Below are 22566 nucleotides of genomic sequence, written 5' to 3' on the forward strand. Positions count from 1 at the left end.
TTCATTAAGTGGGAGCTCTGAGGGTGAGAAGGCAGAGTGAGGAGGAGCCTGGAACAGGAAATCCTGCACACCACACGCCCTCCTGCTGTGGCCACTCCTGCCCAGCATCTGGGCCCGGAGCCCCTGGAGCTGAGAGCTTGCAGACACTCAGATGCAATGCTGCAGGATGCCGACTTCCCACGGGGGCGGTGCTGCTGCTCTCAGCAGACATCACAGCGCATGTGGTCTTCTCCGAGGCTGGAGATTCCCAGGCAAAGGAAAAGCGGCTCCCCTTGTTCTCCCAACATCTTCCTGGACTAGGGGCCCCAGCATGCTCTGGGAGCTAGTTAGAAGGACAGACTCTCAGGACCCCACCCTCCACCCCCAGACCTACTGAGTTGGCACCTGCACTTTTACAAGCTCCAGGGTGATACCCAGTGAGGGTCAAGAGAGCAACACTGTGCTAGTTTCCTCCTTCCCAGAGCCACACTCCTATGTTTGCGGACCAAGGATATGTTAGTTACCAAGCAATTTCACCCCCTGAAGTGCAACCAGCAAGTACTGCAGCACCTCTTGCTCCCTCAGACCTTGGCTTTACAGGACAAATACTCAGGCTTCTCAAGGAAGAAGTCAGACGTCAGTATTCAAAGAGTAAAACGGTCTGAGGCTCTGGCTTCTGGGCAGTGTCACTCCAAAGGCCCCCCAAGGCACTGCTACAACCTAAGGCTGTCTGGTGTCTGATCCTACCCAGATGCCTCTGAACTATCGAGTTAATGCACATTCATTACTACCAGATTATTAAAGGACAGTTGGACAGTGCATTCTAGACATTCTTAAGAAAATGTTTGGAAGAAAAAAGTTTACAAATATTATCTAGACAGTTAATTCATGTGCAACAATCCTTCCTTCCCCAATAACACCAGATGTATGAGGTTGTCCTGTCTCCACAACTCAGGATTTTGCTAATGGGCTGCCCTGCCCTGCCCTGCCCCCGCTGCCTTTCCCAGGCAAGCCAAATATTTTTGGTGGTTCCTGCTGGTAGTTAATACAACACACTGGAGGCAAGAAAATGATTTTTTTAGACTTTTTTTTTTGGATTTGTTTTTAAAGAAACTGCATACATCATCAGAGACAAACAATAATTTAAATACCATGCAGTTTCTGTATGTACAAAACCTAGGCCATAGAGATCCAGTTTAACTTGTGTTCTATTTACATCGTCTTCCTCATACAGCCGTCATCTGTTGAATTAGAACACGAGCACGCGCTCCTATACAAAGACAAACTATGTACAGACACCCGGGGAGCAACTGGAAAAAGCAACCGGTTTGGGGATTAACAGACAAATGGGAAGAAAAAGTCATTTCATTTAAGGTGACCTTCGCACACTGGCTGTGCACAGGGAGAGCGGACATCCTCTCATCAAGCACACAGCACGATTTTCATTCAGCAAATATACACATTCGGAAGCGGGAGAAAAATAAACTCAGAGGTTCTCACCACAACTACCGTCACACCGTTTGGTTTCTCTAATCTGACATAAAGGCTGAAGTTTTAAAGGTTTTCCAGGGCTTTGAGGGCCTTTGGGAGAAACACAGCAATTTCGAAAGAGCACGCAGGCCGGGCCGGTCGATGGCACTGTTCTGTTGTAGACGGGCGGGGGAGGTCGGGGCAAGGTCTCATTTTCAGAAGGAAACATTTTGATCTGAGGAGTTTCACACTTTTCCTTTCATGATAAGAGGCCCACTTGGAAATTTATACACACAAACTAAACCTTTACTTGAAAACAGCAGCTTTTTCAGACAAGGAAAGCATTGTAAACCAGCTAGACCATCTCTCCCCGACCCCCCCACCTCTAGTTAATGTCGATTTGTCATTTTGGGAATCAACACACATTTTTCAATTTGTCAGAACAATGTGGCAAAAAAGAAATTTGGACAGATTTCTACAAATTTCCTCAAGATTTCAGGAAGGGAAAGGGACAGCAGAGGGGCCATGCTGTGGTCCATGGAGGTTGCTGAGCCACATACAGTGGGTTTGAAGCCACCCACATCTGGGTGGGTGCTTTCACTGGCGTGGAAGGTGCAACCCTAAATCCTGCAAGTGGAAAACAGTGCTCTGCAGGAAGAAAAGGGGAACGTGTTTGATTCCTTCCATGCACAGTGGACTGCACAGGAGAGCACTTTGGGAGAAACCTGGACTACTGGCTGGCAGGTGGGCTGCAGGGAAATTGATTTGGGCCTCATGTCCCCAGGGAATCAGTAAGGCCCAAGAAGCAAGGCCAGCAGAGAAGCCACTGGCCTTGGTGGGAGGAGTCCAGGTCATGGAATGAGTTCCCCTAGGACTCGCTCCTGGGCCAGGGGAAGGCCTGCCCATCCTGCAGGGCACTGCCAGTCTCCGGAAGCACAGCAGCCCGTTAGAAGAAGCGCAGACTCAGCTCTGGGCGAGGCAGGCAGCTCCGCCCAGAACACGTGCCCGCTGCAGAGAAGTCAAACGAAAGAGTCCTATATCTTTCACCATACCATCTGCACATTCAGACGTCAGGAAGCCTTTTGGGAAGATAGTGCTTAGAGCCACACATTTCCCCTGAACAATACTTCTACTCACATCAAGAACTATTAAGATTCAGCAAAGAAGAAAGGATCTAGTGATGGGCAGCGGCATGTGCCAGGCGCTGTGAGGGAAGCACAGGACAGCTGTGCAGCGGCTGGTGGGCACTGCCTGAAGAGCTGCCTGCCTCCCCACCCCCCCCCCGGCACACGCACAGCCCTGGGTGGTGCTGGCCGCAGGAGCTGCGGATGTCTGCAGAAGGTAAACGGACTCACTGGTGGGCACACATCCCAGCAGTCACTCCCTTCCCACACAGGTTGGGGTGGGGACTGGTTAACTCTTTGCTGTGAAGGCCAAGGTGGCATCCTTCTAAATCCTGGGCATGTGTGGTGGAGAGGGAACCATCGCCTGGAAAGACTGTGGTAACTGTGAGACCACGGTGACTGTGGGAGGCCGGGCAGAGCTTGCAATGGGGGCCCTACGAGCTCTGTCAGGAGGAACAAAGGGGCTGCAACGGGCCTCACAACAGCTCTCAGGTTTGGGGCTTGTCCTTCCTCTCACTGCACATGCTATCCTGGGGGTCCCTTGGACAACAGAGCACTGCTTCCTATGGTCCCAGGTGAGGGGGGCAGTTAGAGAGCATCTCCAATCACCCTTGCCAGCATCACGAGGGAGGAAGGGTTCCCCCTGGAGAAACGTGAACAGGGAAGTACAGCACAAGGCGTGCATGGCTGCTGTTTGCCCAATTCTGGCCTATGCCAAACCCACAGAAACCCCTCAGTGCAAAGAAAGGAGACTGGAAGGCCATCACGTGGTTCTAGAGTACCAGTCTGTCAGTGACCGGAAGGCCGGTCCTTTAGGAATGGTTTCTGGCCAACCTGTGTGGGGGCCTGTACTCGAGAGCCATTAACTTCCAAGCCACACGGTCACCAGCCCTGGGGCAGGCAGAGAAAATGAAGACCACCAGCCAAGCGGAGTTCCCACCCCAGCCTTTATGCCCCTCCATGTGGTCCTTACGCTCATACACGTGATGCCATAGGTGCACCTTAGCAGTGGCTGTTTGTGTGCAGAAGATCACCTGTGACATTGGGCTGTTCACTGAGCAGATGACAACTCTCCCCTTCTAACCCAGAGCTTCCTGTGGGCAGCTCTGCCCCACCTGAGGGGACAGAATGGGTGTGACTGTCACCCAGACGCTCCCAGACAAGGGCTCTTCCCTTTTGTTCACTGGAAGGAGGGTGGCTGGAGGAAGAAGACAGGTCAACGGAGAAGAGTGCTCCCTTCTCAGCACCCTCCTCCTGAGGGGACCCCAAACCAGAAGCCAAACCTAATCGGCCAACCATTTGCTTCTCGAAGTCATTCCCAGGCCACGCCCAGTGGCTCAGCTTTCTTTGGACTTAGGTGACAGGTGCTTTTGAGGAAAGGTCGCTGGAGCCTAAGTGAAGGCGGCGCCCGAGGACCGGGGCTGAAAGTCTTCCGCGAGGCCGCAGGTGCTCTCGGCCTGCCGGGGACGGGCACGGTTCAGGATCCGTGGTGGTGCCAGCAGCTCTGACCACGGAGCGGTGACCATCGCGTTTCTCAAACAGAATCCTGATTGTGTTTCCTTTCCTTCTCCTTCTCCTTCTTTTAAAAAAGGCAGTTCAGAAGATTTACATCATGATGGGAAGTGAATAAATACCAGCACTTATGGTTCTTATAAATTTATGTTTTGAAGACAGCATAGCACTCAAGAGGAATTTGACTGTTAAGGTCGGTGAAACCTGGGAAAAGAAAGAAATGAATCAAGACCAAGTGGCTGCCCGAGGTGTCCAGTTCCACGGCCCACTTCTTCCGTCCTCAGAGCCCTTGCCTCTGACAGCAGAGGCGGGTATACATCTCCCCCCAGGGCACACCCCACAGCACCCCCGAGGCCCACTGAGTCCACCTTCGGTTTTGGAATAGTTTAATCAGAATTCCTATGGACTAGTCAGATGGCCCTGGTGGCCTGCAGCCCCGACTTGGCAGTGAGGTGGAGACCTCAACCTTGTGTCTGCAAGTCCAGGCACCATTTCTCAGAATGCTCCCCCAAGGGGAGTGTCTAAGAATTGCCAGTTATTCTGTCACTGAGTGACCCTACATAAGCTCTCTGTGTTCAGTTCCCCAAGCAGCACCACACAAGACCACCTGGGAGAATGACAGGGAATCACAGAAGTGAACTAGGGTTGGCCTCTGCCAACTGGGGTCAATCGACAATGATCTTTTCTCCTAGGCTTAAGTTTTTGTGAAACCCACCTTGGGGTTAGTGGTGGTCTGGCACTTAGCTCTTCAGTTTGAATGAGTTAAAAAGTGGCTTTCAGAAGGTAGCTTCAGCCTGGCCTTGAATGCCCCTCACCCCAGTTTCAGTGGCCACAGTGGGAACTGAATGAGAACGTTTATCTTCTCCTTCATGTGCCCACCACACCGCTTGGACCGAGAAACAGGTACGTCATCTGGAAGTAGGTTTTACAACTTGAGAAGGAAAAACACACCGCGATACTAACCTTGTTAGATGTCTACTCAGCTCATGAACTTCCATCTCAGTGCTTTTAAATTCATTCAGCTCCTTCCGAATGGCAGCCTGGAATGGAGAGAAGCCCATGAGTATGCCGAGGGGGCAGATGGGAAGGAGCTCACTTCTTATTTTATTTCTATTTTTTTCCCTTTGACAAAGCCATACAAAGTGTTTTCACTGGGAGAAAAAAACCAATCACCTGAGATATCCTTTACACCTACTATGACTCCCCCTGGGCGTCGTCTTGTTTCTCTCTTCACACAGCTGTTTCATCCGGCATATAGTGTACACACCTGCCCACACTCCTGGGCTCCCAAGTACACACTTAAATGTCCCTGGCCAATGTAGCTCAGGGGTTGGGCATCGACCCAGGAACCAAGAGGCCACTGGTTTGATTCCAGGTCAAGGCACATGCCCAGGTTTCGGGCTCAATCCCCTGTGAGGGGTGTGCAGGAGGCAGCCGATCGATGATGTTTCTCTGTCATCAATGTTTCTATCTCTCTATGTCTCTATAAAAAAAATAAATAAATAAAAACATATTTTTTAAAATAATATGTCAACCTCTCACCTTCCTTAGGTAAACAATCTGAACTCATCACAGCCACTGTAGTCCCTCACAGTAGATACTTCTAGAAAGGGAGGGTCTCCCTACTTCCCTTTGATTTGTAAACCCTCTGCTCTTTCATGACTCTTGAAGCTGAGGCAGTATTTTTCACCATTACGAGTAGATGGGATGTCTTGAAGAACCTTAGTATATTCTGCAATAAACTTGAATAACCTCATCCTTCCAGCACTGCCCACCCACGTGGCTGCAGCCCACCTGGAGGGCTGGGGAACCAGGTGCAGAGACAGGTGAGGAGGGTCTGGAACACAGGAATGCCAGGGGCTGAAGTTTTAAATGTGTGCCCTTCCACAGAGCTCTTTCTAAGATTGGCATTTGCTTTGGTGGGAATGTCCAAGCACTGAGAGTTTTAGGCTGGAGAAGTCTTTAGGGAGCATCACAGTGGCTCCTCTTGAAAGGAAGGCACATGAGCGTCTAAGGGCCAGTTAGAAGGAAGGCACCCTGTCCAGTTTCCCATCTCCAGTGGCCTGGGAGGAGCTGGGTCCGCTCCCCACCCAACAGCTCCTCAGAGCTGGAGTCGCCCTTGACACCTGCAGCACCCCTACCCTTGGTAAGCAAGTACACTGCAGCCAGTGTGAGCAGGAGAACCAGGGCCAGGGTCCTCCTCTGGGGACAATACAGACACCACCGCCTGGGGGCAGGCTCTGTCTGGGCCAGTTCCTGGGACCTCACCGAGTTCCTGCACAGGGAAGAGATGGTGCTGCATTTAAGAGGAGGGCAGAGTTTTCCCCTGGTCAGGATCTGTGGGTTGACCCCATGTGGGAGGCCATTTCCGGGAGGTCTCTGCCTCTGACCTCATCAGTTTCCTTACATGCAGCGGCTCCCCTGCCCTTCCCCGCCCTCCAGTTCCTCATGGTGACTGGACTAGAATCACAAACAATGACCAAGCAGAGTTTAATTCTAATACATGGTCTAATGGGCAGGGAAGAATGGTATCATTTGCATCACTGCGTTTCTTATAAAACAAACTCAACTTCAGATTGTTTGTATTCTGCTTTCTAGTCTATGGAGGTTTAGTGCAGGGACATGTTTTGCTGTCTCTGTGGTTTGTGTCTTTGCCACTAGGTTACAACCACTGCCAGGACCGTGGCCTCAGCCCCTTTTGGTTGTGGGACACCCCTGTGGGTGCTGCAGCCAGTGGCTCTCCCCAGAAGGTCAGCTGGGTGCCCCACAGGTGCTGTTCTTTTCTCTGGGCACCATCTTCCGCACTGCCTTTCCTTCTCCCGTAAAACGGCACAATATTACGTGTCCATCTTGCTCCTTCTCCGGAGCGGTGAGGAATCAATTCAGTGATTGCTCCCAATTATCTGGAGCCCTGGTGAAAGGTGATGGGGACATGGCACTCCCAGCCTGCCCAGCGGGCACTGAGTGCTCCATTCCCGAGACCCTGGTGGTGGCTTTGCTGTTCGTTTCAATACAGCATCCCAGGCAGCAAGCAAGGAATCCAGTGTAGGGGTGAAACCTGGGTGTGGGCACCTGCCCCCCTCTCCTTGCTCCTCTCCTTACTTTGTCGGCAGCGGTGAGGCGGGTCCACGGCTTGTCGGCCCTGCGGTCATAGTCCTGGGCATCAGCCACCTCCACGTAGTCGCTGAAGCGGATGAGGATCTTCCTTTCCCGAAGTTCTTCCACTGTGGGCCTCTGGCTGAGCTGCAGGCGGAAGAGGAGGGCACAGTCATAAAGAGAAGTTTGGATCACTTGCCCATCCGTGGATTTACAGGTGAGCAAAATGAGGTCCAGAGAGGCAACTATGCATGACACAGCAAGGATGGGACAGGGCTCCCTGCTCCTATACCCAGACTTTTCTAGGAGGGAGAGTGTGTTATTGTTCATCGAGCTACATTATTCCTGGAGCCACCTCCAGGCCTGTGCACAGCCTGGCTGTCTCTGGTAACATGCAGTGTCTTGATCTCTGCAAGCAGCCTGTCCTGGGGGGATGGGTGTCTGTTGAGGGTTTTCCCACATTTGTCTCACTTCTCGCATCAAGGTGACAGGAATCTTACACAAAGGTTTTACCTTATTTTGGATTTGTGAGTCCACATCTGTGTCAAATGTAGTGCTCTCTGAAAGATGGGCTAGTGCATCATTTCACATACAAAAATGTTTCAGACACAAAAACGTGGTCTGCAGGTCGGAGGAGACTCTGGTCCTCAGGAAGGTCAAGTGAAATGAAAGGCCAGCCCACGAAGGCAGAGCTAGGCCCAGTTTGTGCCAAGGAAGCCTCGAATGGGCCTTTCGGATCGCTCTGCGGTGAGGGACGGAAACCGTAAAAAGAGGACTCAACCATTTCCCGTTGTCACCCACAGACACCCTCTTTTGTACTTCAGTCGCATAAGGCTGATGTTTCTACTGCCTCCTCCTGTCCCTGGGCTTCTTTCTTCTGGAGCAACACAGCTTCCCTCTCCTTCGGATGCTGTCAATTCACGTTTCACTGATATTATTTAAAAGCAACTTTTTCTCTAGGCCCTGGACTGTATTTAGTCCTATTAATGGAAGATGCAGTCAGACGCAATCCTACCACAATGGCCTACAGAACACACACACACCAGGGGCTGTTTCACTGTCTCATGTGCTGCCATACACCTTCCTGGTGCCGAACGCTCCACTCACTGCCGACGGCCCGCAAAGGAAGGCACGACTAGATGCCTGTCTGGCTGGTACTGAACAGGATGGCGAAGGGTTTACAAGGCTGCACACAGGACCAAGGCAGCCGCAGCTCCCTCCAGGCCAGTGGTGGGAAGACCTGGGGACCAAAGGCCTCTGGGGCCAGGGCAGGGCCCACTTGCCTGGACTATGGAGCTCCCCCTCCAGGTGGTTCTGGTCTGCCCTAGAGCAGTCCTGGTTCTCCTGGGACAGGACATTTCGGCCTCAGTGCTGGCCCGTCACAGGAAACCAGAGGTCTCCCAGGCTCCACGGGCAGGGCTCTACACGACAGTGGTGGTCCAGCCTGCCTCTACACTGTGAGTGTGGGAGCTTTCATACTGTCATTAAAATATATAAAAACATTTAACGTTTACCTCATTTACCTCAGAACCCCCACTCAAAACCCCCAGTTCGTGTTGCTTAGGACTTGCAAGGTTTACCCCAGGGTGCTGGACAAAAGGTATTCTTTCAAAGTGTGCCACCACACCAAAAAGTTGTTAAGCATGGAATTTGTAGTTTATATTTCTGCAAATCACGACCTGGATTTTACTAATAGCCTGTTGATGGCAGAGACTGGTGTGAACAGAAAACTAAGTGTTAGCTCTGAAGGTCAGGGAGCATTTTTCATGCCCGAGTTCCCTGGGAACCTTAGACACAAGCTCTCCAAGTCAGCAAGTCACTTCCCCAAGTGCCGAGGGAGGCGCTGAGGAGGGGACTTCTGCTGGGAGAGTCTCAGGTGCTGTGTGGGCCGACTAACCAATGTCCCCGGGACACCCTGTGAGCGTGGGCTCGTGCCCCTGCCACGTGGGGCTCGGGAGATGTCCCTTTAGCTTGTGGCTAGGTTGTAGCCACTGGGGCATGTGAACCCAGGGTCCTTCCTCAAATGCAGAGGAGGTGATCTCGGAGTCAAGAGTCGATTTTCTAGAGACAGTGGACTGGAGGAAGAGGTAAGAGCAGGGGTTGGTAGTACTATGTATCAACCTATGGCAGCAATAATATTTGCAACCAAATAATCAACAAGAGTAATTAATTGAGACCCATATTTCAGTATTAATATAGCCTGACTCAAGTGGGTTTCCTTCCTCCCTCCTTCCCTCCCTCTCTTCCTTCCTCATCTCTTCCCATCTTCCTGTCCATTTAGCTAGCATTTTTTTTTTTGAAGGGGGAGAAATGCATTTATTAAAAGACAGAACACAATTTTTAGATGAGTATCAGTCTGGCTGAAGAAAAGGGCTGGTCTGTGGCTATGAGCATTAGCCACTGTGTTTTATCGTTCTCACGTGTACATTAAAATGGACTAGAACTGCAAGGAGGAAATCCTTGGGCTGAGGGAAGTAACTGAACAGCAGCCACCAGCACTGGCATCTGGTCTTGGTGTCCAAGCCCGGAGGTGTGGGTTCTCCACCTGCTGGGAGCTCACATCTCTCTCCACAAAAAGAGAGGTGAAAGCTGCTTCTAGTCTTTCCCTTAAAGCTGATCCCTTCACTCAAGCTCATTATTTCTATTTCCCCAAGCCAGCCCCCGGGGAAGGACAGGAAACCCGGAGGAGGAAGAGGCATTTACCTTCTCTGGGAGACCTGCAAACATGATGGGCTTTCTGAGGTACCTGTCCCTGTGCAACCCATCTCAGGGGAGATGGGTATGAGAGGAAACCCTCCTCCCTTTCCCCTTGCCAAATGATGCAATTTTTCTCTACAAAACTATATATGCTTTTTAAATATGATTTCTTAAATTGATCTTAGAAAGGAAGGGAGAGGAATAGAGAGATAGAAACATCGATGAGAGAGACATGGATTGGCTGCCTCCTGCACGCCCCCTATTGGGGATTGAGCCTGCAACCTGGGCATGTGCCCTGATTGGGAATCAAACCGAGAACTCTTGGTTCATGGGTTGATGCTCAATCATTGAGCCACACCGGCCAGGCTATACACTTCTTTTAAAGAGATCAGAATTAAATGGATATTTAAATATTTACCTATTATTAGTTTTTAGAAACCCTAAAGTTTAGGAGAATTTTTGGGTGCCAGCAATCAACTCCAATGAACTTTATGAAAACTGGATTTTCAATTTCTTTCTGAATGTCTAGACATTTCTGTATCAGAAATGAACCACTTTTTGATACTGTAGCCATGTCAAGGTCACACTTAGAACAAGCTAACATACTTCCCCTCCCATCATCCTCACTACTCACTCTCAGGACAAAGGGTGCCCTGTGTCCAAAGACTGGATGGTCGTAAGGTAAAGAATCAGATGGTGGCTGAGGTACGGGCGCCTGGATGAAGTGAGCTCACTTAGCTCTTGCTCTAGTTCCCACCAGGAGCATGCCAGCCTGTCACTGGCCTCGGCACTTGTGTATCCTACCCCTTTTCATTGGGATGGCACTTGGCTCATCGCCAGAAGTCTGGGCTGCACTAAGGGAGAGGAGAGCGTTGAGGAACACGAGTCATCACCTTCGTAATTGGTGTGATATTTTAGGATCTTTGAATGTCTTCATTTGCATAGTATTTCTAGGGAGAAGCATCCATTAATAAACCTTTAAAAAATTAATTTTAATGGGACTCTTAACTGTCTCTAAGTTTTGAGAACCTTGGTCACTGCAGGAGGCTGACTGAAACCACTCTCGTCTAACAGAACATACTATTATATCTTGTGTGTCATCAAGTAATTAAACTTGCCAACAGCATCCAGGTACAGCCTCAATAAGAGTTTCTTATTAAAGAGACCACTCATGTAGAATTAAACCCATTTGGGTCTATAGTGCATTCCCAAGCCATCTATTTTTGGGGTTAAAAATATGTAAAAATTCTAGTTTATGGCTTCTATCTTAAGTGCTTTTCAAACATCTTCAAATATTTATCAGTACTTTAGGCTTTTTCCTGATTAAGTACTCCAAATTGATTTAGCATAATCAAGTTAAACTGTTCTTAGTTAATAGGTAAGGAATAGTATCAGGGAGGCAAGGAAAATTCAAATGTCCCCAAGGTCATAGCAAATAACTTATATTCGAACTACTGATTTTGACTATGAGTTTCCGATTGCTTGATGGCTAATGGTACACTTTTAAAAATAAAATATTCACTGTAATTGAAAATGTAATGCACTTGACATCAAGTTGCTTGGAGGCAGGTGAGTGTCACAGAAATCAAGCAACACAAGAATGTCACCAGACAAGACCGAAGGTCCCGCAGCTGACCATGCTCCCGTGGAGAGGTCCTGGAGAGTCAAGACAGCTGCCCCCTCTGCCAGGGGAGATTCTCCCTGTGGGCCGAGCAGCTGCAGGCCACCGAGGCCAGCAGAGGGCACAGGAGCGGACGGCCGCCCTCCCTCTCCTGCCCCCGCGCTCGTGAACTTTCTCACCTTTCGAGTTAGCCTCCTCTTGATCTCTCTTTTCTCTTCTTGTTCCTCTTGTTCGTTCCGAGCTGAAAGAAACATTTAAGATGCTTTTGATTCTGTAGACAGTGTTGCACACAGGGGCATACTATGAGCCTTTGAGGCTCCAGGCCGAGCACCTCACCGTTAGGAGAGGGGAAGAGAAAGCTATGTTTCCTACCCTGGCCTTGCTTCTGCCTCTGGGGACACTTTCAAACTGGTGGTGAGCAGGCAGACCTGCCTATTTTGTTTCCTTTCTGTCACCTGGGATTTCCAGTCTCCGGGCAGCATTGCTGGGTGAGAGGTGTAGCTTGTAAGACAAGGAGGGAGGTCCTAAAAGAGCAGGGTGCTGTCAGCAGTGAGGTGGGGTTCCCTTCTCTGGACAGCACAAGGGCCTCCCTCCACTCTGCCCCAGTCTCACAGTCCCTGCAGGGCTCATTGTGATGTGGCCCTCGGGCCGGTGCACTGTGGGAGTAGAACCCAAGACCGGCCCATAGGCGTGCCTGTCACCTGTGCAGAAACAAGAGGAGGAACGCAAAGGCCAGCCTGGCTGCACGAAGAGGAATTTCAAAATGCTCACCTTTTGCAAGCCCTGCTTCCATTAATTCTTTGAATCTTCCGAGAAGTCCACTGAGCATGTGTGTGGCCAGAGTGTGGGGCACAACTGCCTGCATTGGGACTTTTAAGGAGTGCCTTAGAGGAGCAGGCCCTGGAGCCTGCACGTTGACAGCTTAATATGTGGGTGACTTGCTCATCAGATGTTTACAGAGCCGCAGCTAAGAGGGTCTGGGGAAGGGAGCAGAGGTTTGCAGGACAGAACCCGTGGGCTTATTTCTCCTTTCGAGCTAACGGAATGACCTTGAACATCACTTCCTTCTGGGAGTGGAATGGAAGCATGGCTCTAAGTATAATACTGTTTAAAAGCATGAGAGTCAAAGGTCTCTGCTTCTCACCTGCTGGATCTTGAAAAAATCACTAGTGTTTGTTTTTCAGTAACTGAATTAATGTATCGTATTATGCACACTTGCAATTCAGTCGTTTCAATATAGGGCAGATCTTTAACAGAGAGAAGCCCCTGTGCACAGAAGTGGATCCCACCCTGCCCTCCTGTCAGCCCTGATAGCAGGCAGCAGCCACAGCCACTCCTCCCGCAGGAGGAACCATGCCGTTCAGCGCAGAGCTCAGGGGCACGATCCCTGTGGGGATCAGGATGCTGTATGGGGGCAGCACCAGAAATGCCATGGCCTGCCGTGGGCCGAGGTCCCCACGGTAGCCTGCCCCACAGCGCCCCTAGCCACCCACATAAAAGCTCCTTCCTTTAGATGTAAAGATCTGATCTCCCTGTCAGAGTTCCTATAAAAATGCAAATTTCTTTTGGATAAAAACCCATTAAACTAGTTAGCCATTAACATCTTAGTATGCACTAACCTTACAGAGATAAATAAGTTGGGCGGCAGACAGCAAGACTCAGAAGAAGGGGAGAGCCCAGACAGCTGCATTTGCAGGTGGCAGGGAGGGAAAGGTCTAGTCTGGGTGGGGGGTGCCAAGGATGCAGCTCGGGTGCTTGGTTAAAATATGCAGAGTATTAGGGCCACGAGGGGCTGAGAAACCACCTAGCCTCCCACTCTGTTTGTAAGTGAGGATGGGAAAGCCCAGAGGATGAAGTGGCTGCTCACAGGCTACACGGCCAATTAGACAGATGGCACCACTCTTTTCTCACTAGGGACACTGCCCTAGTGTCTGGCCCCTCCTCCTTATTCCTGGTCACTGGCCTCAGGCTCTAGTCAGGGCTTCCTCACCCTACAAGCCCCTTTCCAAGCCTTGAGTGGCATTCTGTGACAGAGCACAGAGCTGTCATCTCCTATGTGCAATTCGTAGGTCCCTCTCAGGGGTGGGGCCCCAAGACCACCTATGAAATCTATACCTTTAGTTCAAAGCCATTTACAAACCCAGGGTAATGTTTTCTTAGGCCAGTGATACCAAGGCAACCCCACTAGGCAACTGGGGGGAGAGGCCAGGACAGGCCCATGATGTCATCACACCTGCTGTCACCATCAGAGTGTGCTCATTGTGTGCTCAGGTGTGCACAGTGCCTCATTGGCTGCTGACAAAGCAAGCACTGACAACAGGGCCGGCAGGGTGGGGCTGGATACAAGACCCAGGCCATGCTTCATCGAGTGCCTTCCCTAGCACCCTTGAAGAGATGGCTCCTCACATAAGCTTTAGAACGATTCGATGGAGGGTCCACTAAAAATTTGTTTCACAATCAGATGGGAAAAAAGAAAAGAAAAACATGTTTAGGAAACAATGTTCCAGAATGAAGGGGAAAAATAAGAGCCAACAGGAAAAATGAGTTTATTTCCAAGTTTTGGAACTGTGAAATGATCAAGCTGTTTGATTCCGGTCAAGCAGTTCTTTAACATGCAGCTATTTGAATAGGACAAGGAGGAGGAACTAGAAGGAAACATGGACACAATCTTTAAGCTGCCTGGATCTCCTGAATCTAAGCCTCCCCCAGGCTTACTTGACATGAGCAACTGCCTCTAAGATGTATTTTTCTGGATGGCAATAAAAACCCAAGGCAAGGGGCCAGCCCACGATCTCCCAGGGGTCTGGGTTAGCAGGGGGAGGGGGTAGAAGGGTCGGGGGGGCGGGAGGGGGAGCTGTGGGGTGTGAGCTGTGCCTTCAGGAAGCCAGAGGTGAGCTGGGGCTTTGACACCACCTCTTTTCAAAACCCTCGCTTTTGCTGAGAAGAACTATTTTCTGAAACCTGAAGTTTTTAGCTTCTTTGGGTTTAGGAGTCAGTCAGAGGCCCCCAATATAGTCTGGCCCATGTATAGACATTCCTTCAGAAGACAACAGACCCCTGTTAGGCCTGTGCGTGGGGGTGAAGAGGCAGAGGGAGGAGGAAGCACATTTACCTGATTTGTTATTTTAGGAATAAATAGAAGCTTTTCTGTTTTTCTTTCTCTCCAACAGAGAGTTTATAATAGATCAGGTGTCAGGTTGGGGCCCAAAGTGCTTTCTTGACCATGGAAATCATCTGAAAAAGTTCTAACTCTGTTTACAGCATATTAAGCTTTCAAACCTTAATGGGTGCCCCTTGTTAGAAATATATACATAAATTCCTAGAGACCTAGGAAGTCTGTGAAGTGCACTCTAGACTGAGAAAGGCCAGACCTAAATATAGCAGCCACTGAGGAGGGAAGCAGTGGCCCGAGGGCACACGTGGCAGGCAGGGTGCCAAGGGCAGTCGCCCCATAGGTGAGAGCTCTGGAGGGGCTGCCCCGGCCCCCAGCCTTCCCAGGGGAAATGAACAGCTCACCCTCAGTAAACTATCCCATGCTGACCAGGTCTGCTGACCAGGTCAAAGACCGCCGTGAGGAAGGGGAGAAACGTAAAACCAAGAACATTTCAGTCTGTTCTAAGTGGAAATACACTCCCATCCAAATAGCCTTCACATGATTGGAGTGTGTGTGAGCGGGGCACACGTGCACAGCTGAGCATTTCTATGAAATTCTAATTCTCTTTTCTGGAGAGAAATTAGCAGGGGATGTGCGTGTAGGAAGACAGGGTAGTGAATTACACTATGAATATTTGTTGGCCATCTTGCGAAACGTGTTTGTGAGAGTGGTAGCAATAGCTGAGTAGAATGTGAGCAGAGATTTTACTGTCTAATTGTTGTACCCGTGTCATGAGATACTTGATTTCTTTTAATATTATATACACATTACATAATATTAAAATTATATATCTATACATTTTAAAGCACCAAGTGGATTCTCTGTACATAGTCAAATGTCTCTGTGTCCTAAACCAAACAAGGGGCTGGTTTATTTTTTCTGTCCACAGCCACAGCAACAGTGAGTGAGTTTTTCTTGAATGAGGGCATTAGGCAGATACCCCAGCAGCCAGCTTGCGGGGAGGGGGTAATGAGAAATGAACACAAAGCATTTTTTCTTGGAAATGCTTCCCTAGACTTTAAATTCAGTGTTCAGAGGGAGGAGGGTTTGATCAACAGCAGCCAGATGCAACAGGAAGTCACATTTTCTAGTCCCAGGTTTCAAATGGCCATTTGCCTTATTTTTGCCTTCAATGTAGTAGTATTTGCGGTTTTCAAGGCAATTCTGGTTTAAAGGTCACGCTAACTCACCTCACAATCCTTGGGTGACCAGTGCTCTCACAACACATTTTCAGCTTCTCTCTGACTTACAGCCCACCACAGGGAAGGGGTGTCTGGAGCTTCTAAGGAGCCACATGGATTGGAACCTGCCCTCGGTGGGGAGCTGGCCTTGGCTGTCCTGACACGCAGGGATGGAGCCTCAGCCGCCACCTTCCCAGCCATTTCCACCCAGGCACAAGGGACAGGCCTTGCGGCCGGCCACTAAATCATAACTACAGCCACCACACAAACATCAGGATTGCCACGGGCTTAGTCACTTACGTTTCAAAATGTTCCTCTGCTCCAGCTCCTCTGCAGTAGGCCTCTGGCTTAGCCGCCTGCGGAAAAAGTCCAGGAAAAGTTTTTGGACCATATCATATCCTCCTTGGGTCATTAATCTCTCCCCTCGTAGGTACATGAGGCAGAGCCGGTGGCCCGAGTTCCTGTTCCATCCTGGGCTGTGAAGGACTGACTAGACCACAGCCTCAGTTCCTCAATTTCAACCCCAGGACAGGCGCCCCACGTCATGGCACCAGCGGACCCTCCCCCTTCCTCCTGCAGGCCCCTCCCAGCCTGCTCCTCCAGTGCCTCAGGCAAGGGACTTCTCTCCACAGAAGTCCCTTTCTTTCCTTGTGGCCTCCACACTTGGGACCTTGGCCTCTGCCTTTCTCTCCAACCCTGAGGCTAGAGCCTGCTTCCTGCCATGATTGTGCAGAGCTGTTAGAATATAAAGAGGCCCATGGCCCCAGGGAGATGCAAGAAGCTTGTCTGTCTCCAAAGAACAATAGCTGCTCTTCTTCTCATCTCCACCCATCACTACAGGCCTATTAGCCCTGGAATGACAACTGAACAGGAACCCAAGGGACACTCCTATTGCCCAGCACATAATTTAACCATACCTAGTGAAACACACCAAGGCCATGAACCTGAGATGATGCAACAGCAGGGTGTGGGGACAGACAGTGGGCAGGCACCGAGTAGTGACCGAGTAGAATTCACCAGAGAATGGGAAGGGCACCAAAAGGGAGAACTACGTGCTTGTACACCTGTGTGACGTTCCAGGAATGGTCAACACAAACCCAGTGGGCCTCAGCATTCTGAGGCATTCGTATTTTTGAAGCTCTTGGGAATTCTTTAACAACCCCTCCATTACCCAGCATTCTGCATCCCCCATTGGGATGAGGTGTGCCGGGTAATTGTGGAAGGGGCTGGAGGCTTCTCAAAGTCTTCCTCCGGGGCCTACGGGTTGGAAAGGAGCACTCTCCTCACAGTAGAGGTTCTGGTCCCTCCCCAAGTATCTGCAACTAGTGTCTAAAGTGCCAGATCTTCACACATTAGGATCTGGACACCCAGATGTCTGTGTAAATATTTTAAATTCGATGCTATTGTCACTTGCAGTTCTCTTTATTGAGCTGGGCCAGAAAACAGTCGGCTCGTGATACCCCAACATCAACACCACATGCTGTAGACAGCTAGGAGTGGGCTTCAGTGCCAGAGAAAGAACTTTTGGTCAGCATTCTGGAAACTGCTAGAAACTGTATTCCAAAGCATTTTAAGTTTACAGCTGCACGTTTGGAAATTCACAGTATCGGAGGTTCTAAACTTGGACTCAGCAGTCTTGAAGTCCTTTCTGAACTGGATTCTCATCTGCAGGAGGAGACTTGAGATCATACAACTGAGCAAACGTCAGGGGTCTGGAATGCAGCCACTGGCTTCGCTGAGAATGAGCTTCTGAGAGGCTCTCAATTTATCTTCCCTAAGAAGACTTGCTTCTTTTACAGCAGTGGTTCTCAACCTTCCTAATGCCGCGACCCTCATGTTGTGGTGACCCCCAACCATAAAATTATTTTCGTTGCTACTTCATTACTGTAATTGTGCTACTGTTATGAATCGTAATGTAAATATCTGTGTTTTCCGATGGTCTTAGGCGACCCTGCTAGCGGTTCTCAACCCACATGCCGCGACCCACAGGTTGAGAACCGCTGCTGTAGAGCCTAAGACCATCGGAAAACACAGATATTTACATTACGATTCATAACAGTAGCAAAATTACAGTTATGAAGTAGCAACGAAAATAATTTTATGGTTGGGGGTCACCACAACATGAGGAACTGTATTAAAGGGTCGCGGCATTAGGAAGGTTGAGAACCACTGATTTACAGGGATGCACAGCTACCTGGATGGGACCATTTGGTAGCACCCAGGTGTTGAATGAAGCCAGGATTCTGAGACAATGTTTTGAACAAGCCCTCCAGATTCAAGGTGGAGCTTGCTTCTTGGAAGTCAGGCTACTGTTTTGGAGTCTAGGCCAGCAGTGTCTGCGGAATTCTCCCATTGGCTCGTGCCAAGCAGCTCATCCGTTCCATTTCAGACGCGCTGCCTGGTTCTGTCTGGGTTTCATTTTTCTTATGGGCTATGTTTGGAGGGGACAAGACAACAGTGACTCAACTATAGCCAGAGAAAATTCTGTTATTAACCAGGCGGGCTTTTAGTCAAACACACATGATTTCTAATGAGGGCCTTTACGTTTCGTTTCTCTTGAAAGGGTCTGAGGACCTCCAGGCTAATCATAGCTATAACATGTAGCTAAGCCTTTCTGAAGGGCACCTACTATAATTAGCTATTTGACTTTGAAAATGAGATTTGGTAGGAAAGTGATATTGCGGCATTGTAATGACAAAGCTCTAAACAGCACAGGGGCTAAGAGGTCTGGGTTCTAGTTCTGGTCTGCTCTGAGCCTATTTTCCTTGGACAAAGCATTGGATCCTGCTGGGTCTGTGCTCTTTTTTTCTGCAAATAATAAATAGTAATTTAATAAGTTAATGCTGATGTTATGCCTAAAATGTGCAGGCATGGTTCTAAGAACTGTATGTGTGCTAATTAATTTAAATATTCATAGCAGCCCTTTGAGGTAGTGTGGACTATCATTTCCGTTGTACAAATGGGAAAACTGAGGCACAGAAAGTTGCGTACCTTGCTCCAGGTCACATGGCTAGCACATGACAGAGTGAGGACTTAAATCCAGGCATTCTATCTCTGTAGTCTCAATATTCTTAACCAGTGTATTAGATTCCTATGGCTGCGGTAACAAATTAGCACAAATTTAGTGGTTTAAAACAACACAAATTTATTATCTTACAGTTCTGGTGGTCAGAAGTCCAAAATGCATTTCATGGGGCCAAAAGCAAGTGTTAATAGGAGTGTGAGCCTCTGGAAGAAGGGCAGAGTGTTCCCTGGCCTTTCTCAGCTTCGAGAGGCTTCCCGTACCCCCTGTGCCCATTCCAAACCAGCAGAGCTGCACCTGCAACCCCTCTCTGACTCTGGCCCTCCTTCCTACTCATTTAAGGACCCTTGTGAATACAATGGGCCCACCCAGGTTATACAGAGTAACCTCATCTCAAGAGCCTTAATCACAGCTGAAAAGTCCCTTTTGCCATTAAAGGTTACATGCTCATAGGTTTGGGGATTAGGACATGGACATCTTTTAGGGGTCCGATATTCTGTGTGCCACAACCATAATGCCTTACTAGTCAGAAGCTGCAAACTGATCTCTGCTGGGCTGGGTTTGACTCTACAAGTTCTCCTTAGCATGCTCAGATGCTAGAATTTTCCACCTGAATGCCTCTAGATTGGGCGATAGCCCAGTCCCCAGCACTTAGATATCACGTGTGAGTATGGTGACCTTTGTCCTAATTCTTCTTTTCCAATCATTCTGGCCCCTTGGGCTCTCAGTTTGAGAGCCCTGGATGAGATCACCAAGTCATAAGAATTTTAACCTTTATTTTCCTTCTTTCATCCACCAATCTACCCATTTATCTACTAAGAGCCCCATTGAGGACCGAGCACCCCACAGCTCTTAAGGAGCTGACAGCTTAGAGGAGCACAATAGTGATTAAAATTTGCATGTCAAAACTGGGCCAACAATTTTCAAGAGCTGGACTATAATAATAAAATGATAAGGAAGTTGGAGATGATATAGACTTCCATGGCAGTTTAGAAGGCACTCTAGATTCTTGCAGCACCTCAGTTTGGCACTCTGGAGAGTTAGCCAGATTAGTACCTACGTGGAAGTACAGCTGGGCACACAGCAAAACTGTGAAAGAGATAATGTGGGAGTTCTGTCTTGACTCTACCTCCTGAACCCCCCTCCCCTCCAAGTTCCTGGAATTAAGTCATCAGCTCTATCTCATTCCTGTCCAGATCTGTTCTTACAAACAAATGCTATATACTCAGCCATATTCAAATGTAAATTCATTCTTTCACTTCACAAATTATTTGAGTGCCAGCTCTGGGCCAGGTTCTGTGTTAGGCACTGGGGTACAGAGATGAGCAAAAACGGATCGAGGCCCTGCCCTTCTGGAACTTAAAGACTGGAAGGGCTGGGGGAGATAGTCATTAACCACATACAGAACTATCTGTAAGATGTAACTGCAGGAAGGGCTTCTCTGGTGAGTCACCTGGGGCAGTGATCCTGGGATCTCACCAAATTAGGGCATTGGGAAAAGCTTCCCAGAGGAAGTGACATTGTGCCCAGATCTGAAGAATGGAGGACACCCGGTTGCTGGAGTGGAGAGAGCACGAGGAAGAAGAATGGAGGGAAATGAGACAGGGGCCAGCCAAGTGGCCACACAGGTTCTTCTTCTTCTTCTTCTTCTTTTTTTTTAAATGTTTTTATTGATTTTTAAGGAGAGAAGAAGGGAGAGGGATAGAGAGATAAAAACATTGATGAGAGAGGAACATCATCGATCGGCTACCTCCTGCATTCCCCCCACTAGGGATTGAACTTGGGCATGCAAACTAGGCATGTGCCCTGACCAGAAATGGAACCAGTGACCTCCTGGTCCCTGGGTCAATGCTCAACCACTGAGTCACACCAGCCGGGCACCAAACAGGATCTTGATCTTTTTTTAAAAATATATTTTTATTGATTTCAGAGAGGAAGGGAGAGGGAAAAATATCAATGATGAGAGAGAATCATTGATCGGCTGCCTCCTGCATGCCTCCCACTGGGGATCAAGCATGCAACCTGGGCACGTGCCCTTGACCTGAATTGAACTTGAGGCCTTTCAGTCCACAGGCCGACGCTCTATCCCCTGAGCCAAACCAGCTAGGGCAGGATCTTGATCCTTATCCGAGGAGCAATGTGAAGCCATCAAAGAGTGTACATTTTAAGGTGGGTGAGGAGAGGAGTGAATGAACATTTCAGATTTATATGACACCACATTGATTGTTATATGGAGAATGGATTGGGGGAGGCAAGAGGCAGTTTGAGTAGAGGCCTCAGAAGGCTGTTTGCACACCTGGTAGAGGCTGATGGACACGTGTGTTAAGGTGTTGTGGTAGGCGAGCACGTTTTTAGGCAGACACATTGACAGATTATGGAGACAGCCTAAATGAATGGAGAGGAAAGGAGGAGGTACACAGGATATCTCCTAGGTCTCAACTTACACAGTAGGATGAATAGTGATGCCAGTCATTGAGATGGGGAACACTGGGAGGGAGCCAGCACATTCAGGGGAGAACTGAGGAAGGGTAGAAGAAAACCGTGAGTTGGAGTTGGGATCCGTTGAATCAGAAAGCTTTTGTGATATCAGAGTGGAGATGTCAAATAGGCAGCTGTATATTGAGCTCAGAGGGCGGACGTTTAAGCCAGTGATAGAAATTTATGACAAGTCTGCAGGAGATGATATTTGAAGCCAGGAGTTTGGAGAGAACATAGAATGACAAGAGAAGGGGGCTTAGGATTGTGGACGAAAAAGGGAAACATGCTAACCTGACTAACTCAGGGAAGGTCTGCATGGTGGTCTTGCAAACTCAAGAGACCTAAAGTAACCATAAAAGATGGTCTGAAATTAAAACCTTTTAATTAAAAATCAGTTTATAGTGGGTAGTCATGTCCTAGGCCAGTATCTTTTCTGACAAAGATCAACTTTACTGGGCCTATTGTCTTTTTGAATCTAAGATAACATATCTATGGAATGTCAGGGTAACATGTAGCTTCCCTTTTTCTGATCTCTCCAGGCACAACAAATGGCACAAGGGCAGCCGCAGACCACAAATTCCCTCATGGTTAGTTGTCTGGTTAATTGTTGACTGTTAACTATCCTATGCCCACCTATGTAAAAGAGGTATGTGTCTATCATCTTACTTTTTATCCAATCTCAGAGGTTTCCCCGCTTTGCTATCTCCCACCTGCCTAATCTATCACCAGTGGATTTCATGTAACCCATTTATGACTCTTCCTTTGATTGTGTAAAACAAGGTGAAAAACCACCATTCTCCGGAGCATTATCCCAATACATTGAGATTCTGCTTCCCAGCAATTGTCAACAGTCTGGCTCAAATGAACTCACAAAAATTCCTTACAGGTTTAACTGTTTCTTATGTTAACAGGATGGAGTCTTATAGAATTTCAATAGTTAATGCTAAGACGACGACGGAAGACAAACCTGCCAGGAAGTTAGAGGAAAGGCTGTGCATGGAGGCAGATAAAAATTAATTGTCACACCAGGAAGACTGTCCCCTCTTTAAGGAAGCAAAGCGATGGGTGTGGCCAACAGAGTGCCGAGTCTGCACGCTGCTCAAAGGTCAGATGAGGCCTGAAAAAATGCCCAGTGGTATTAGCACCAGGTAGGTGATTAGCAACCTCACCTGGAGCTCTTTCAGGGGCTGGTGGGACAGAAACCAGGCTGCAGGGGGTTAAGAACAGAGGTG

At 48.9% G+C, this 22566-nt stretch overlaps 1 protein-coding gene across 11 annotated transcripts in view; it reads right to left on the reverse strand.

Moving 5' to 3' along the window:
* Positions 1-1085: 1085 nt before the first annotated feature.
* The window catches only part of PHACTR1 (phosphatase and actin regulator 1), a gene marked incomplete at its 5' end in the record, with an annotated part of 573950 nt that continues 552469 nt past the window's right edge, over positions 1086-22566 (reverse strand). For all 11 annotated transcript variants that reach the window (XM_080657408.1, XM_080657410.1, XM_080657416.1 and 8 more), the window contains 5 exons: positions 1086-4289; positions 5049-5125; positions 7188-7328; positions 11679-11740; positions 16135-16190. In XM_080657408.1, coding sequence (XP_080513534.1) covers positions 4274-4289; positions 5049-5125; positions 7188-7328; positions 11679-11740; positions 16135-16190 — 352 coding nt within the window. In that variant the 3' untranslated portion in view covers positions 1086-4273. The remainder of the gene's footprint in view (positions 4290-5048; positions 5126-7187; positions 7329-11678; positions 11741-16134; positions 16191-22566) is intronic.

This window comes from Plecotus auritus, assembly GCF_963455305.1.
Source record: "Plecotus auritus genome assembly, chromosome: 2".
Lineage (NCBI taxonomy): Eukaryota > Metazoa > Chordata > Mammalia > Chiroptera > Vespertilionidae > Plecotus > Plecotus auritus.